The 18719-nt window shown below is 39.7% G+C and overlaps 3 protein-coding genes across 4 annotated transcripts in view; 2 read left to right on the forward strand and 1 right to left on the reverse strand.

Annotated features, from left to right (window-relative positions):
• Nucleotides 1–9242, reverse strand: part of LOC122736526 (vomeronasal type-2 receptor 26-like) — a 62792-nt gene extending 53550 nt beyond the window's left edge. Inside the window, exons 1-3 of the mRNA XM_043978811.1 lie at nt 9136–9242; nt 5267–5387; nt 4743–4918 (exon numbers count right to left, since the gene is read on the reverse strand). Of these exons, the coding sequence (XP_043834746.1) occupies nt 4743–4918; nt 5267–5387; nt 9136–9242 (404 nt within the window). The remainder of the gene's footprint in view (nt 1–4742; nt 4919–5266; nt 5388–9135) is intronic.
• The window catches only part of LOC122733853 (immunoglobulin lambda-1 light chain-like), a 773472-nt gene that overhangs the window by 254697 nt on the left and 500056 nt on the right, over nt 1–18719 (forward strand). The gene's annotated exons all lie outside the window — the stretch shown is intronic.
• The window catches only part of LOC122733684 (vomeronasal type-2 receptor 26-like), a 30367-nt gene continuing 27451 nt past the window's right edge, over nt 15804–18719 (forward strand). The window contains exon 1 of the mRNA XM_043974294.1: nt 15804–16058. Coding sequence (XP_043830229.1) covers nt 15804–16058 — 255 coding nt within the window. The remainder of the gene's footprint in view (nt 16059–18719) is intronic.

The following is an 18719-nucleotide window of genomic DNA, read 5'->3' on the forward strand; positions in this document are numbered from 1 at the left end:
TTTACAATTTCAGATTTTTCTCCCTCCCTCCCCTCCCTCCCCCCTCCCCTAGACAGCAGGTAATCTGATATAGGTTATATCTATATATCTCTATACATATACATATAGATATATATATACACACACACATATATATATACACATAATAACATTAATCCTATTTCTGCATTAATCCTGTTATAAGAGAAAGAATCAGAGCAGTGATGCAAAACCTCAAAATAGAAAAAAAAAACAACAGCACCCAAAACAAAAGAAATAATATGGTTCAATCAGCATCTATACTCCACAGTTCTTTCTTTCTTTTTTTTCTTGTTGTTGGAGATCCTCTTCTATCATGAGTTCCCTGGAACTCTTCTGTACCATTGCATTGGTGAGAAGAATATAGTCCATCACAGTAGGTCAACACTCAATGTTGATGATACTGTGTACAATGTTCTTCTGGTTCTGCTCATCTCACTCATCATCAGCTCACGTAAGACCCTCCAGGTTTCTCTGAACTCTTCCTGCTCATCATTTCTTACAGCACAATAGTATTCCATTGTATTCATATACCACAACTTGTCCAGCCATTCCCCAATGGATGGGCACCCTCTCAACTTCCAATTCCTTGCTACCACATAAAGAGCAGCTACAAACACCATTCTTTACCATTTCTCCCCTCATTTCCCAGAGGAATTCTTCACCTCTCATATCATTAGAGGCAATCAGACCTATCCAGTTCCATTTAAAATGTACCATTAACTGGACAAGACCTCGGTGAAGAGAAGAGTCTTTGGGAGCCATTTGAAAGAGTAAAGGAAATTGGACCTTGTCATTAAGAGCAGTATCAAATGGTCCATAGCTGATCTGGACGAGAAAAAAAAAACACATGCTTTAGTTTTACCCATGGCAATGATGAGAGAATTGAAGAAAAATACAAATTGAGAAATGGACCTTTTTGTAGATAGAAAAAATATGTATATATCTATGCACAGTTTGTTTGTAAGTGGTATTTTAATCTCCTGAAGTCTCTATATTTATCCCTCTCAATGAACTCTAAATGTGTAATGGGCAAGTATATCCAGGTTTCCTGAATATCCTTTTCTAGAGTTCCTCTCATGGGTTGGAAGCTAAATGACACTAATCCTACTCTTGGCTTATAGCCTATGTGAAGTTCAAGAAGGGGTTCATGTTCCCTGACAATTGAGTCAGCTTTGTGATCCAGTGGCTAGAGGGTTAAATGGTTGTCAAGGAGACGAAGTCAAATCCTGCAACAGGAACTTACTAGCTGCATGATCTTAAGTAAACAATTTAACTTTTTTCACTCTCAGTATCCTCCAATAGGTGTAACAGTTGCATTGTGTCTTATGGGTTTGTTGTGAGGATCAAAAGAAATATGTGTGTATGTGTGTGCGTGTGCATGTGCGTGTGTGTGTGCATATGTGCATGTGTGTATGTGTGTAAAGTGCCTTTAAAATCATAAAGCCCTTCATGAACAATATCTATATTTGTTGTTGTCATATTATTACTCATTATATTAGTAATTATTATTTTGGTTGATAAAAGCATACAACATATCAGGTTCACTAACACTCACCTGTGGAAACTTGTAGAGGTCAAGCAGTGTCCCCATTTGGACAGAGAGAGCTGATGTGATTCCTCCAATAATAGCCATAGCCTTGTCCTGCTTCCTGCAGGTATAGTTAGGGATGAACTGGCTCAGCCCAGACAGCCACTGCAGGGAGCTCTCCAAGGTCCTCTGATCACTGTGGTAAGTATTGTAGAGGTGGAATCCCAGGGAAATGTTGGGCAATAAATTGGGATCCCTGTTAATCTCCTCTACAGCAAACACTGGAGCCAGGGCCTGCTGGTAATTTTTGTGCAACCACCTGCGGGGGGATTAGAGGCAAGTGTCATAGAACATTAAGAAAGCTATCAGTAAAATACTTTTCAGAAGGTTGAATACCCCAGATATATGAGTCAAAACTCAATACTCCAACAGTTCTTCAGCTCATTCCATTTGTATTTAAGCAAGACCTTCCACCACATAGCTTGTTCCTATATTCTTCCCTTCTGGTGATTCCTGAGATTAGGAGCTTTAAATTATTATGTTATTATTATGTTATTTTTCCTATCTGAGTCATTCATTCCACAAATAGATATTGAACAACCAGCATGGACTAGATAGTGAAAAGGATCTGGATTTTTCTTGATGAGAGAGAGAGAGAGAGAGAGAGAGAGAGAGAGAGAGAGAGAGAGAGAGAGAGAGAGAGCAATAACAAGGAAACCTACTTAGAGAGAGAGAGAGCAATAACTGTGATACAAGGAGCCAGGGGATATTTTGAAGATGAATGCAACTGACATCATAGTGAGCTAAGCAGATTGAGGCCCCATCTCCCTGAATAAATAAGGGAAGGCTTCATGGAAGAGATCCTGGCCCATGAAAACTTAGGATGATTTTGATATATGAATATTTGGAGAAGAGATCATTCCAAGACCAGGATAGTGTATAAACAGCCTTATACATATGTGAGATTAGGAGATACTGCATATTTAGGCCCCCAGATATCTCCAATGAAAGGGCAGGTCCTGACTCAGTCTTCTATGCCTACTCACTACCTTCCTTTGCCATACAAGGGCTGAGATGAAAAAGAGTAGAAAACCAAAGTCATTTCAAAGATTGTGACTTTGTACAAGGTCTTTAACCAGGAAGACAGTAGCAAAGAACAAATAGTTCTTTTATTCTTGGCAATGTTTTAGATCTCTCTGTCTCTGTCTCTGTCTAACTCTCTCTTATCTCTCCCTCCCTCTCAGATCTAAGTAAGACTTCTCCAGCAGTTACCACTTCTCAGACAATTTGGACTTGTTTCAAGAGAGGCAGAAGATGAGCATGGCAGAATCCCAGACCCTGGCTATCTCAATTAAGGTGATAGCTTCCATAGAATTGTTAATTCTGTCTTTAGAGGTCTCTTGCTAGGTCTCTGAGAATTTAAAAGCCTGTTTCCATTCTCTCCTTCACTCATTTTCCATTGAATTAGAATCAGGGAGGACAAAAGGGTAGCCCCTACTTACACCAAGGACTGCTATTCTCAAGACCAAATTCAAAGACTTCATAGAGTTTAGAAGGGCATTTTAACTAGAACAAAATTTTTATTTAAAGTTTCACCAAGGGAAGGTAGAACCCCCAGAATTAGTCAAGCCACTAATTCTGCCTGATTGGTGAATATTAAAGAAAGAAAAGGAAAAAGAAGCATATTAAAGCATTAAAAAGATAAGTAATGATTAAAATGATTTAATGATTTTGTCCTTTAGGGAAAAATAGATATAAATACTTGGTATTAATAAGATTAAAGAAAGGTTTAAAGGGATTTGAAACAAATGAGGATTTACATGATGACAGAAAATGTAAGATATATATACAGAAGAATTTGGCTACAAGAAATTATTAAAGTAAGGATGCTCACCTGCCAATGAACCAACCAATGAATCTCATAGTCTGCCTCTCACAATCCCAAGGTCAACACTAACGTGCTACTCCTCAGCTATCACAAAAGGAACTTCTTCAGGATTTTGAGTATTTTAATCTGAATCCCATTTCTAAAGTGCAGACCTATAGAGGCTTATGTGGGGTGCTGCCTTTCTACACACAGAGTTGCTGCTATGTAAAGCAGGTTATCTTCAAAGGGAATTGATATAGGACAAAGCACAAAACTAAGGCCTGGCCAGCAGCACAAATGTCAGTACAGCTTGTCAAAGTGTAAAAAGGAAATCCAGTTCCACTTTCCTTGGATGTCTCCAGTTCATCAAAACTGACCTAGAGAAATAAAACAAGTCCCTCCCATATCACCTAGAGAAAATCAGAATTCGCCAGACATCACTGAGCAATAGCCAGGATTCCATAAAGATATTTCTAAATGTCACTTAGTACTTGTTACAACTTCAGCCTAGCCATATCTCTCTTTCCCCAACAAACTCAAATGTCCTGAGCAATCAGTTCTAGGCTCTGACCCTGGCTTGTCTAGTCAGCTTTGTCTTTTCTAGGCTGGAGTGCTCTGACTATCATGGACATGTAACTAGTGGCAAAAAGAATAGAGGAAAATGATACATTTCCACACTCATATGAGGGAGAAAACCTAATAGTATATGTAACACTTAAAAGGGAGGTAAAAGGAATATAATATCTTCACTGAGGAGGAAGTACCATGAATCCTTTAAAGGTTGCACTCACTTGTTTTCAGATGGGCAAATGTAGAGAGGAAATGGGAGAACTTTAATTTCTCTAGATGGGACAGATTTCTCACTGCCCAACATCAGTACACTCAATAGCAATAACTCTGTCATAGGATAGAAAAGGGGCACAGTTTTCAAGAACTTCTGCTTCTTCAGGCTATTAACTGAATTCCAGAGGTCCTGGGGTCCAAGGACTTTCAGTACTTTCCCTGTTTAAATATCAACATGAGCTGTCCTAGGCAAGGCAGGGTGATAAAAGAGTTAACCTGCTCAGGACTAAGCTTCCTGGGTATGGGTCCTTTGGAGGGGAGTGTGAATGGAGAAGTAGAGGATAGAGGTTTACTCTGTTTAAATCTGAATGCCAATAAGTCATAGGGAAAACTGACAAGAATGGAAAACTATTCAGAAAGAAGAAGAGGGGGAGAACACCCATTGTCTCATGCTTCATGGACCTGCCTTTCTGCTCCATCTCTAAGGACCTCTTTTAAATCATCACAGTGAAAGTGAGCCCAGACAGATAGAAAGGCACTTACTGATAAGGTTTACAAGCTTGGTTAGGAGGACTTTCAAACAGTTCCGCTCCTGTGTTCACTTCAACTGAGAACAAGGAGAAAAATGTGCCGATCAGCAGGTCCCCATCTCTGGAAACTATAGGGTTAATCTGGTCAAAGCAAAGGGGCTTCTCTGTCCTGTGCCCAGAGCCTGGAAACTGCAGCAGCAGAGATATTAGAAGGGAAAAAAGCAGGTTAGAAATACATTTCTGAATGTGGGGAAACATGTCCCTGAAAATTGTCCAAATTTCCAAGCACAAGGAAACCAAGGAGCCACTTAGACCAGAGCAAAGTCAGGTGCCTCCGTCATGAGCTGATGAGTAACTGTCCAGCATCAGAAATGACCTGTCATTTTGTATGTGTCCTGGCTATGGTCTGCCTGCCACATCTAAGGAATCACAATGGGACATTAGTGAGGTCCATGTCTAAGACAAGGACAAGGGTGCAAGATGAATGGACACTTTATTGTTTCACCAGCTTTTAGAGCGAACTCTGTCTTACGGCACCCTTATTGCTGGATGCCGACAGGGACAGGGACCACTCCTCCTACTCCAGCCTCCACTGAGGAGTCTTGGTGGGTGCAAACCTCTGGAGACCAGACTTCCTGGGGCATCTCCAGCTGAGCCTCTGCATCGAAGAGAAAAGTATAAGTACAGAATTATGTTTTGGACTCTCCTTTGATCCCAGCAGAGACTATAGTACAGAAGAGCCTCCCTACAAAAGTTATTTCTGTGCTCTGGGCTCAGTTAATGACCTGAATCTCATGAAAAATTCCCCAGTAGGTGATAAAATAATTTTTAAAAGAACCTTTAGTGATGGCGATTTACCTGTTAGTCTGCAAGACTTACGGTTTTGGTGTCTCCCACACACACACCATTCTCCTGTACCAGATATAATGTAAAACTCATACTCAGGACTTAGTATACTCTATTCTTAGGTTCCATTTTAGTATGTTGATTGATTGGCTGTTGTTTAGTCCATTAAAGTTCTCCCATTTCCTCTCTACATTTGCCCATCTGAAAACAAGTGAGTGCAACCTTTTAAGGATTCATGGTACCTCCTCCTCAGTGAAGATATTATATTCCTTTTACCTCCTTTTTGAGTGTTACACATACTATTAGGCTTTCTCCCTCATATGAGTGTGGAAATGTATCATTTTCCTCTACTCTTTTTGCCACTAGTTACATGTTCATGATAGTCAGAGCACTCCAGCCTAGAAAAGACAAACAAAGCTGACTAGACAAGCCAGGGTCAGAGCCTAGAACTGATTGCTCAGGACATTTGAGTTTGTTGGGAAAACAGAGATGTGCCTAGGCTGCAGTTGTAACAAGGACTAAGTGATATTTAGAAATGTCTTTATGGATTCCCAGCTATTGCTCAGTGATTTCTGGAGAATTCTGATTTTCTCCAGGTGATTTGGGAGGGACTTGTTTTATTTGTTGTCCTTCATTCTCAAATGAGCATCTAGATGGCACAATGGATAGAACACTGGCCCTGAAGTTGGGAGGATCTGAGTTCAAATCTGATCTCAGACATTTACTAGCTGTGCAATCCTGGGCAAGTCACTTGACCCCAAGTACCTTAAACATCCAGTGCCATCTCTAATTGTCCTGATATATATCTTGCCACTGGACCCAGATGGTCCCAGAGGAGAAAGTGAGGTTAGTGACTTTGAACAGGCCTCCTTCACTTAAATCCAATTCACTGCAAGTCATGAGATCACCCTGATGTCGTGGTCCTCTTTGAGATCAAAGGACAAACAACAACCATTCTCTAAGAAGACCAAGATGACATTGCTTTCTATGTTGGAGTCAAATTACAGTGTGTCCAACTGTGACAGATCAGCTAAATATGATTTGGGAATAAATAGTTCATATGAACATTTGGGGTGGGGATGGCTCTAAATTTGTGCATCTCTTCTTTCTTTTGAGCTACAGCAATTCACGGAAATCTCCTCTCCTACTTTTCTCCTCAATCATTGGACAGGATCATAGCATTGTAGTATTAAAGATGAAAAAGGCCTAAAAGATTGCTTAGTCCACTAGGTTTATGATAGAATTCTCCATTCCAATGCCTAGCATTTCAGACCCATGCATGCTCATATTCTTTATCTGTGAGAGGCTATAACAGGGGTGTGATCAGGGAAGACTAGTACCTCTGTCATGAAAACTGTTGAACCCTTTTCACAGCTTCTTTCTACTGTTGGTGCCTACCTGATCCATCTAACTCTCGCCTTTAGCTCCAAGAAGCTATAGCATGCACAGTGGCCACATCCAGCAAACCATCTTGGTAGAGGCTAAACAAGGTTGAGGGTAACCAAAGTGGTCTCAGATCATTCAGTGGGTTAAGGGGGTATCTACCCCAAGCATGTGAATATATCCCTGGTGTAATGGTGGATGACAGCAATTTGTTCCAACAGCCATGAAGACAGATGAAGCAGGTGCTGTGAAGCCTTCAGGCTTGGTCGGACATTAAAGATGCCAAGGTCATGTACTGTATCTTGTGCCATCACCAATTTTCTTGACTCTGTCCTGCCACTGTGCTGTGATGACACTACAAAAGAGAGTGAATTTAATGAGTTCATGCAACTCTGCTTCACTTAACTACAATTTATGCATGAATCAGAAAACATTACCCATACCATTTTAGAATATTTTTACCTATCTCAAAGTCCCATGGCAACAAGCAAATGGTGAAACAGCAGGTACAGATATACTGTGAGCTATACTCACAAGCGTACACATAGGCAGCTTAGGCTATAAGGTCATCTTCTCACTGGAAGCAGCAGTGGGATTTGGCAGCCCTCTGGGTATCTGAGCAGCCTTTTAAGGACCACACTGCTTACCTTCTGATCTGAAGAAGGGGTTAGAAAAGGTGCCCTAAAATCATCTGCTTACTCATCCCTGGCCTGTTTACAATGGCAGGTGAGAAATCCCACTGTATTGTTGAAATACACACACAAAAAAAATGTACAAAACTTTCTGCAAATATAATTCCACTCACAATTAGAGACAATGCAAAGTCCAGTAGACCTGAGAGATAAATAGTTCTTGGTGTGAACGACCTCAGCAGACATCACATCCAAATAACAGCCCTAAGTAAAAGAAGTCTGTCAAATGAAGGCTAGCTTGCTGAAGTCAGAGCTACATGGTTTTTTCCAGAGTGACTGAAATAAAGGGGAGTGCAATAAAGCTGGTGTAGTTTTTTCAATTAAACCTAATCTAGTCAACAAGCTTGCTACCAAAAGGAGAGAATGACAGGTTCATGACAATTTGATTGCCACTTGCAGGTAAACATTCTGCTACCATCAGTAGTGCCTATATTCCCACCATGATAAACCCTGATGAGGTCAAAGAAACATTTTATGAAAGCCTGGAGACCCTCATTGCCAATGTGCCCAAAGAGGACAAACATGACTCTGGATGACTTTAATATTAGGGTAGGTTCAAACTAGCAGACATGGCAGGGAGTACTTGGGAGGAATGGAGTTGGAAACAGCAACAGCAATGGTCAGTTACTACTAAAGATTTGTGCATATCATGACCTTTTCATCAACCAAACTGTATTTGTTTACCTAAATGCAATAAGACTTCATGTAGCACCCTCACAGCAAACATTGACATTTAATAAACTACATGATTATAAGGGGAAGAGACAGACAGGATGTGAGAGTGATGAAGCCAATGTGTAGATGGAGAGTGCTGGATTGATCATGGACTTCTCCTCTCCAAGCTAAATGGTTGCATTCAACAAAAGTCGTGACCCCAAGGCAAAATTTCTAGCAAAAGATTTAGTGTAAACAGATTGGTGTGCTTCTCTGAGTGGGAATAGTTTGTTGCTAACTTGGAGAGAAAGTTGAGCCAAGACACAGTTGTCAACAGTGGAGCAGAAAAGGAATGAGCAGCTTTCAGAGCTTTGGTAGACAGCACTGCACTTGCTTACCTGAATAAGAAAACTCACAAGCATCAAGACTGGTTTGATGAAAATCATGGAGAAATTCAGAAGCTGCTAGACAAAAAATGAGAACTCCACAGGGTTTACCATCCATCTCTAAGAAGGCAGCCTTTAACCCTATCAAAAGTAAAGTACAGGGCAGCTAGGTAGAGCAGTGGATAAAGCACTGCCCCTAAATTCAGGAGGATCTGATATCAAATCCAGTCTCAGACACTTGACACTTAGTAGCTGTGTGACCCTGGGCAAGTCACTTAACACTCATTGCCCAGAAAAAACCAACAACAACAAAAAAGTAAAGTACAAGAAAAACTGAGAGATGCAGGATTCTTGATTCTGAAAGAAGGGAGGTGAACTTCAGTTTTATGCTGATAGTAACAAGCCAAAGTGTTTTTATGATTCCCTGAATGTAATGGGGCAGTACTCAGTACTGATGGAGCCACATCGATTAGTGATAAGGACAAGATTACTGGGGGCTGAGCACTTCCACTGGGTTCTCAACAGAACATCATCAATCAAAACTAAAGCCATTGATTGTTTACCTCAGGTTGAAGCCAACCCTTTTCTAGATAAATTTAAAACTAAAGAAGAGGTTTTGACTGCCATTAGGCTCCTTTCCTAAGCATCTGGTAGTGATTCTATTTCAGTTGAGATTTAGAAGGTGTGTGAGTCTGTTGCTCATACAAAAGTTGACTGAAGGGGCAGCTAGGTGACACAGTGGATAGAGCACCAGCCCTGGAGTCAGGAGGACCTGAGTTCAAATCCGGCTTCAGACACTTAACACGTAACTAGCTGTGTGACCCTGGGCAAGTCACTTAACCCCAATTGCCTCACCAAAAAAAAAAAAAGTTGACTGAAATCTTTCAGCGTATATGGCAAGAGAAGGTTATTGTCTCTAAGTGTGAATACCTTCTATGTACTGATAGTGAGTAGGATCATCTTTGCAGAAGTTTTTGTACATTTTTTGCTTGTATTTCAACAACATGGTAGGATTTCCCACCTGCTATTGTAAACAGGTCAGGGATGAGTAAGCAGATGATTTCAGGGCACCTTTTCTAACCCCTTCTTCAGATCATGAGGTGAGCAGTGTGGTCCTTAAAAGGACCAGGCACCTAGAGGACTGCCAAATCCCACTGCTGCTTCCAGTGAGATAATCCTATAGCCTAAGCCACCTATGTGTAGGCTTGTGAGTATAGCTCTCATTATATCTATACCTGCTGTTTCATCATTTGCCTGCTGCCACAGGATTTTCAGATAAGTAAAAATATTCTCTTTGCTGGCACTGAGGCAGGACTCTGTTCTTCTGCCTATACTCAGATCCAGGTTATAGTCTTGGGTGGTGGTCCCAGGCAGGGGAAGAGCATAAGTACACAAGAGTTTGCAGCCATAGTGGAGCAGGCTTTATAGTTCCAGGGCAGAAAGCAGGCCCATGGTTGCTTGCAGATCAGAGCATAGGCCAGGAGAGTGGTGAACATATCTCTCCTTAAATCATACCACCTTGGAATAACTAAACACTTAAAAGTTCCTAGAAGTATCTCAGAGAACAGCTGCACAAATCCCATGAGGCTAGGGGTAGTGCACCCTCTACCCAGGAGGCAGTGCCCCACTTTAACAAAGAGTTAAAAGTCAAGAAATAGGCTGGGAAAATGAGGAAACAGAAAAAAATGCTGACCCTAGAAAGTTTCTATGGTGACAAGGAGTATCAAAATACTCCCTCAGAAAAAGATAACAAAGTCAAAGCTCCTACATCCAAAGCTTCCAAGAAAAACATGAATTGATCTCAGGCCATAGAAGCACTCAAAAAAGACTTTGAAAATAAAGTAAGAGAGGTGGAGGAAAAATGGAAAGAGAAATGAGAGTGATGCAAGAAAATCATGAAAAAAGTCAACATCTTGGTAAAGGAGACACAAAATAATACTGAAGAAAATAATACCTTAAAAAACAGAAAAGAGGTACCAAAAGCCAATGAATAAATGAATGCCTTGGAAAGTAGAATTGGCCAAATGAAAAAGGAGGTACAAAAGCTCTCTAAAGAAAATAATTCCTTAAAAATTAGGATTAAGCAAATGGAAGCTAATGACTTCATGAGAAATCAAGAAACAATAAGGCTAAACTGAAAGACTGAAAAATAGAAAGCAATGTGAAATATCTCACTGGAAAAACAACTGACTTAGAAAATATATCCAAGAGAAATAATTAGAAAATTATTGAACTACCTGAAAGCCATGATCAAAAAAGAGGCTAGACATCATCTTCCAAGTAATTGCCAGGTAAGATTGTCCCCATATTCTAGAATCAGAAGGTAAAATTGAAATTGAAAGAATCCACCAATCACCTCCTGAAAGAGATTCCAACATGAAAACTTCCAGAATTTTCAAGGACTCTATAACAGTTTGTTTACATGCAGGTTTTTGGTTTTGATTTTTTAACATGGGACTATGTTCTTATGATAAATCTCTTAGTTATTTCTCATCCTAATGTTTATCGCCTATAAAAGGATAGTAAGGCAATACAGAGCAAAGCAGTGCAGGAATTAATTATTGATCTTTTTCCTTTCACTTGTTGCCATAGTGCATTTTGTGATCAGGTATTACTGTTGTTTGCTCATTTTCTAGCCTGTTTCTTTATTTCCATCTTCATTGTATAGGGAGTGGGGTGTCCCAAGCTTCATGCTTGGTTACTCTAGGGATTTTGAAATTTTGAGTGTTTCCAGATGCTGTGGTGGCTAGGCCTCTGCTCTCTTGCTGTAGGAAATAATATTGTTCCTCAGGACTCCTCTTGCTCTCACTGTGAGAAAAATGAGTTGCACAAACTCAGAGAAACTTCTACCCAAATGGACTATTTGTGCCCGATTTGAGGTTCAGGGAAATTGCCATCATTTAAGGTTTTTAAAATATAATTTTATCACCTACTGTGGAAATTGTCATGAGGTTCAGTCCACACAGGCCATTTACTGAGCCCAGGTCACAGAAATTACTTTCCTAGGAAGGCACTTCTGTACCATAGTCTCTGCTGGGATCAAGGGAAAGAGAATCCAAAACAATTCTGTCCGGATGTTTTTCCCTTGGATGCAGAGGCTCAGCTGGAGATGCCCCAGGCATTCTGGTCTCCAGAGTTCTTCAGCAACCAAGGCTTCTCCATGGGGAGAAGGAGGCCAGAGTAGGAGTAGTGATCTCCGTCAGCATCTAGAAATAAGGGTGCTGTGAGACAGAGTTCACTCCAAAAGCTGGTGAAACTAGAAAATGTTCATTCATCTTGCACCATTGTCCTTGTCCTAGACACGGATCTGAGCAATGTCCCATTGTGATTCCTCGGGAGGGGCAGGCAGACCACAGCCTGGAGATCTAGAGGAGGACAGGTCATTTCTGATGTTGGACAGTTTCTTATCAATTCATGACTGAGAAACCTGACTTGGCTTTGGTCTAAGGAGCTCCTTAATTTCCTCAGCCTTGGGATTTTGGCTAATTTTCAGGGAGATGTTTCCCCATATTCAGAAAAGTATTTCTCAGCTGCTTTCTTCCCTTCTCATATCTCTGCTGCTGCAGCTTCCAGGCTCTGGGCACAGGACAGAGAAGCTCCCTTGCTTTGACCAGATTAACCCTATAGTTTCCAGAGATGGGGACCTGCTGATTGGCATCTTTTTATCCTTGTTCTCAGTTGAAGTAAACAGTGTAACAGGAGGAGAACTCTTTGAAAGTCCTCCTAACAAAGCTTGTAAGCCTTATCAGTAAGTGTCTCTCTATCTGTCTGGGATTATTTTCACTGTGATGATTTAAAAGCGGTCCTTAGAGATGGAGCAGAAAGGCAGGGCCATGCAGCAGGAGACAGTGGGTGCTCTCCCCCTCGTCTTTCTGAATAGTTTTCCATTCCTGTCAGTTTCCCCATGTCTGACTGGCATTCAAACTTAAACAGAGTCAACCTCTGTCCTCTATTTCCCCATTCATACTCCCCTCCAAAGAGACCATACCCTGAAGCTCAGTCCTAAGCAGGTTCAGTCTTTTTTCACCCTGCCTTCCCTGGCCTGGCCTCATGCTGATATTTAAGCACTCAAAGTATTGAAAGTCCTTAGATCCCAGGCTCCCTGGAATTTGGTTAATACCCTGAAGCAGCAGAAGTTCTTGAAGTCTGTGCTCCTTTTCTGTCCTAGGATAGTTATTGCTATTGAATATGCTGATATTGGGCAATAAGAAATCTGCCCCATACACAGGAATTAAAGCTCCCCTATTTCTTCTCTGCATTTGCCCATTTAACAAGAAGTGAGTACAACCTTTTTAGGGAGTCAGGGGACCTTCTTCAGTGAAGATCCCCCATGAGTGTTGAATATACTGTTAAGTATTCTCTCGTGTGAGTGTGTGAAGTTATCATTTTCTTCTCTTCTTCTTGGCATGATAGTCAGAGCCATCTAGCCTAGGAAACAAACAAAAAAAGCTGACTAGACCTGACTGAGACAGAGCCTGAAAGTCAGAGCTCAGGGGATTTGAGTTCATTGGAAGACAGGGGTATGCCCTGAATGCAGTGGTAACAAGTACTGAGTGGGATTTAGAAACAACTTTATGGAATGCCTTCTATTGCTCAGTGATGTCTGGAGAATTTTGATTTTTTTTCAGGTGATATTGGAGGGGTTTGTTTCTGTTTCTCTAGGTCAGTTTTTCTGAACTAGAGAAATCCAAGACAAGTGGGACTGGATTTCCTTTTTGAGATTTTGACAAGATAGACTGACTTTTATGCTGCTCACCAGGCCATAGTCTTTCCATTCCCTTTGCAGAAACCCTGGTTTACATAGCAGCAACTTTGAGTGCAGAAATGCAGCACACTCACATGTAAGCCTCCATAAGCCTGCACTGTAGAAACAGGATTCACACTAAAATACACTAATTCTTGAACAATGTCCCTTTGTGATAGCTGAGAAGGAATGGGTTAGTAATTAACCCTGTTTTGTTGTTGTGGGAGATGGACTATGAGATTTATTGACTGGTTCTCTGGCAAATGAGCATTCTGACTTCTATAATTTCTTGTAGCCAAATGCTTCTGTATATCTTTCTTACATTATCTGTCATTTTATAAATTCTTCTCATTTGTTTTTCTTCCCTTTAAACCTTTCTTTCATCTAATAAATAACAAGTATTTGTCTTTATTTTTGTTAAAAGGACAAAATCATCAAATTGTTTTAATAATTGATTATCTTTTGAATGCTTTAACATGTTTCTTATTTTCTTTCCTTTCTTTCTTATTCACCAAGCAGGCAGAATTAGTGGTTTGACTTAGAGGTAAAAGAAGGATCTACCATGCCTTGGTGAAACTTTAAACAAACATGTTGTTCTAATCGAGATTCCCTTTTAAATTCTATGCAGTCTTTGAATTTGGTATTGAGAATAGGACACCTTGGTGTGGGAAGGGACTATCATTATGAACTCCCTGATTCTGATTCAATGTGAAATCAATGAAGGAAAGAATGGAAACCTGGTTTTAAGTTCTCAGGAACCTGGCAAGAGTCTTCTCAACAACAAATTAAAAATTCTGTAGAACCAATGGCCTTAATTGAGATAACAAGCAGCTGATATTATCATCTTCTGCCTCCATTAAAATAAGTTCTGTTTCTGTGGAAAGTGGCAACTGTGGAGAAATCTTACTAGTACACACACACATATACATACATACACACACAAATATGTGTGTGTATATATGTATGTATGTATATGTGTTTATATGTATATCTATATATGTATCACCTAGTCTACACATGCAAATACATAATGCATACATAAACTATGTTTATATACACATATATACATATGTGCACATGTACATACATTTGCATGTAGATAAAAGTATATATATGCACAATCTTATTAAAAGGTGGGTGAATGCAATTAATCACATGATTAATTAATCAGAATTAATCACACACACATATATATGTATATATAAATACTAGTATATATACACAAGACATTGCCAAGAGTAAGAGAGGCATTTCCTCTTTGTTATTGGTTTCCTTGTTAAAGACCTGGTACATAGTCCCAAGCTTTGAAATGAATTTGATTTTCTACTGTTCTCACCTCTGTCCCTGTATCCTAAAGGAAGGTAGGGAGGAGGGAGGGAAGGATAAGTCAGGACCTTCTGTTTCATTGGAGATATCAAACAGAATCTGAGTAAGAAAGTTGGGGGCTAAATATGCAGTATCTCCTATTTCCACCCTTCTGTAAGGCTTTTGGTATAACTTCCTCCTCTTGGAATGATGTCTTCCCTAAATACTCACATATCAAAATCATCCTAAGTTTTCATAGGCCAGGATGCCTTCCATGAAGCCTTCCCTTATTTCTTCAGGCTGATGAGGCCTCTCTTTGCTTATTTCTCTTAGATGTCAGTGACTTCACCTTGAACATACTCCCTGCCCCTTGGATTATAATTATTGGCGTATTGCTCTCTACTGGTATATCTATTCTCTCTATCTATATCATAGTCCATGGGGCAGCTAGGTGGCAAAGTGGATAAAGCACTGGCCCTGGATTCAGGAGTACTTGAGTTCAAATCCGTCCTCAGACGCTTGACACTTAATAGCTGTGTGACCCTGGGCAAGTCACTTAACCCTCATGGTCCTGCAAAAAAAAAAAAAGAAAGAAAGAAGAAAAAAGAAAAGAAAGAAAGAAAAAGAAAAAAGGAAAACAATACTGGTAAAATCAGTGGTAAAAATCTGTTTAAACTAGGACACGTATCTATATCATAGTCCATCTAGGGTTAAGGACAATTCAGATTCTTTTCACTATCTAGTCCATACTGGATGTTCAATATCTATTTGTGGAATGAGAGACTCCAGTAGGGAAAATAACATAAAGCCAATTGTCCATCTCATCTCAGAAATCACCAGAAAGAAAGATTATAGAAACAAAGTATGTGCAGGATGATATTTTTAATACAAATCAAAAGAGCTGATGAACTGTTGGAGTCCTGGGTTTTGACTCAAGGCTGGGGGATTCATCCTTCTGAAAAGTATTCTATTTGAAGGCTTTGTTAACATTCTCTGACACTTACTCCTCATCCCCCTCCCTCCACAGATGGTTACACAAAAATTACCAGCAGGCCCTGACTCTAATGTTTGCTGTAGAGGAGATTAACAGGGATTCCAATCTTTTGCCCAATATTTCCCTGGGATTCCAACTCTACAATGCCTACCACAGTGATCAGAGGACCTTGGAGAGCTCCCTGCAGTGGCTGTCTGGGCTAAGCCAGTTCATCCCCAACTACAGACGCAAGGAACAAGATAAGTCTATCGCTGTTATTGGAGGAATCACATCAGCTCTCTCTGTCCAGATGGGGACAGTGCTGGACCTCTACAAGTTTCCACAGGTGAGTGTTATTGAACCTAATATATTGTATGTTTTTATTAACCAAAATTAGAGTTATTAGTATAACAAGAGTAATAGTATGGAAACAATAACAATATGTACTGTTTATGGAGGGCTGTAAGGTTTTAAAAAGCCTTTAAATATGGATTTTCTTTGACCCACAGAACAAACCCACGAGGCATTTGCAATTGTTAGGTCTATTTTATAGGGGAGGATACTGAGTTTTTGAAAAGTTAAGTTGCTTCTCTCAGATCATGCAGCCAATAAATTCCCATGGCAGGATTTGGCCTCAGGTCTCCTTGACACCAGTTTAACCCTCTAGCTACTGCATCTTGCAGGTGGCCCAATAGTCAGGGAAAATAATGCTGGAACATCATCTGTGGTATAAACCAAGAGTAGGATTAGAGTCATTTATTTTCCAACCCATGAAAGCCTCTCCTGGAAAGCATGTGCAGGAAACTGATATATGCTTGTCCATTACACAAATGAGATCATTAAAGATTGGGAAAATTAAGGAGTTTACTCAGTTTACAATACACAATTTACACAATAAACAGTACAGAATTCACTGGTTCAAAAGCTGGGACTAGAATGTATATACCCGGACTTCTAGTTGAATGATTGTCCAGTCCAGTATATTTTGATCTATGTGTTTCATCTTTCAAAATAATTTAGTTAATTCATGTTAGTTCTCATTTATTGAATAGAGTGTTATTTAGTAAAATTAACAGTGAGCATGAATGGTGAATGGTGTAAGTGCAACTATTAGAGAGCAAAGGTATGTTGAGAACATTGTAAGTATAGCAAGTTACATGTGAGACCTTCCCATATAGAAATGTCAACAGTTGAAGCTTATTGAGTCCCCTTTCTCTTTAATTTTTGCCTTTTTATGCTTTACTTGTTTGTTGGGCACTGACATTTTCTATTGAGCTTTATACCTTTTGTTACATTTGGCCAATTTTGTTTTAAACTGTAATTTTCACAAGTATTTTTGTTTACCTTTTATCAAACTATTACTTGAGTTTTTCCAATCTTCTTTGCTCTCATTGCTTTACTAATATTTTTCCTCTACCACTTTTATTTGAGTTTCTTTTTTTTTAAACTCTTCCAGGATTTCTTGAAATAATTTTTTTCTTTTTGTTTTTTCTTATAGCTGATTTGAATTCATTTTCATCTTTTGAGTTTATGCCTTGGTCTTCCTTGAGTTTAAAAAAGAAACTGGAGGGGCGGCTAGGTGGCACAGTGGATAAAGCACCGGCCCTGGATTCAGGAGTACCTGAGTTCAAATCTGGCCTCAGACACTTGACACTTTCTAGCTGTGTGACCCTGGGCAAGTCACTTAACCTCCATTGCCCTAAAAAAAAAAAAGAAAAAAGAAAAAAGAAACTGGGAAGCCTTTCTCTGGGCAAAGAAAAGTGCCTTTATTAAGAGAAATAAAGATGGAGTCTATAGTCCTCCCTGTAGGGTCTGAGTCCCTGAGATAGAGAATTCCTGATATTCATAGGCATCTTCATTCTTTTCTGGTGCAAAAAAGTCTTCTAGAAACTGATTCATGTAAGATTTCATTTTACAGAACTATGTTCTGATTTATTGTTGTCCTAAGTTTGTACTTTCCATGATATCTCAATCAGCCCTTACAACACTTACTTTATCATTTTAATATAAAGATTAATATAAAGGTATGGTTATTATGACCATATACTTAAGATACACACTTTTAAAAGATTTAGTTATACTTTTTTTTTTTTAGTGAGGAAATTGGGGTTAAGTGACTTGCCAAGGGTCACACAGCTAGTAAGTGTTAAGTGTCTGAGGCTGGCTTTGAACTCAGGTACTCCTGACTCCAGGGCCAGTGCTCCATCCACTGCACCACCTAGCTGCCCCATTTAGTTATACTTTTAAGGTTAACAAAGGAATTTTTGTTTTTTATTTTTTTAAACATAGGACTTTGTTCTTATTTTAAATCTCTTAGTTATTTACTATCCTAATGATTATAGCTGATAAAAAAAATAGTAAGGCACCACAAAGCCAAGCAACCAAGGGATTAATTATTGATCTTTTTCCTTTCACTCGTCACCACAGTACATTTTTGTGGTCAGGTATTCCTGTTGTTTGCTCATTTTCTAGGCTGTTTCTTTATTTTCATCTTTGTTTTATAGTTAGTATGTGTTTGTCATGTTGGAGTGGAGTGTCCCAAGTTTTGGGCTTGGTAATTCTAGGGATTTAGAATTTTTTAGTGCATCCAAGATGGTGAGATCACTAGGCCTCTGTTCTCTTGCTGTAGGAAGTCATATTGTTCCTCAGGGGGCCCCCTTGCTCCCACTGGACTACAATTACTACTTCTCTTCAGGGCCCCTGCTTTCTCAGGACCAAAAGCAGTCCTTTCCAGTCTTAAATTGTGACCCAGAATTGAATATAATCAATAGAGTTTCCTAATGGTGTCAGCTTCTGTGCTGAGTGCTAGCATATGGATTCCTTAGAATCTCCTTTTCAGTTGCCTGATCCTCTTACTATCATTAGCTTGAGGGCTGTCATGGATCCTGATGCTGCCATTGTCACCACCACCTCCCACCATTGGGAGGTGTTATATCCTTAAGACTCCCAGGCCAAGCTTAACCCTCTGTCACAGACTTCTTCTTATGATTGCTTTCATTACCTTGGG

Source organism: Dromiciops gliroides, chromosome 1, assembly GCF_019393635.1.
Source record: "Dromiciops gliroides isolate mDroGli1 chromosome 1, mDroGli1.pri, whole genome shotgun sequence".
Taxonomy (NCBI): domain Eukaryota; kingdom Metazoa; phylum Chordata; class Mammalia; order Microbiotheria; family Microbiotheriidae; genus Dromiciops; species Dromiciops gliroides.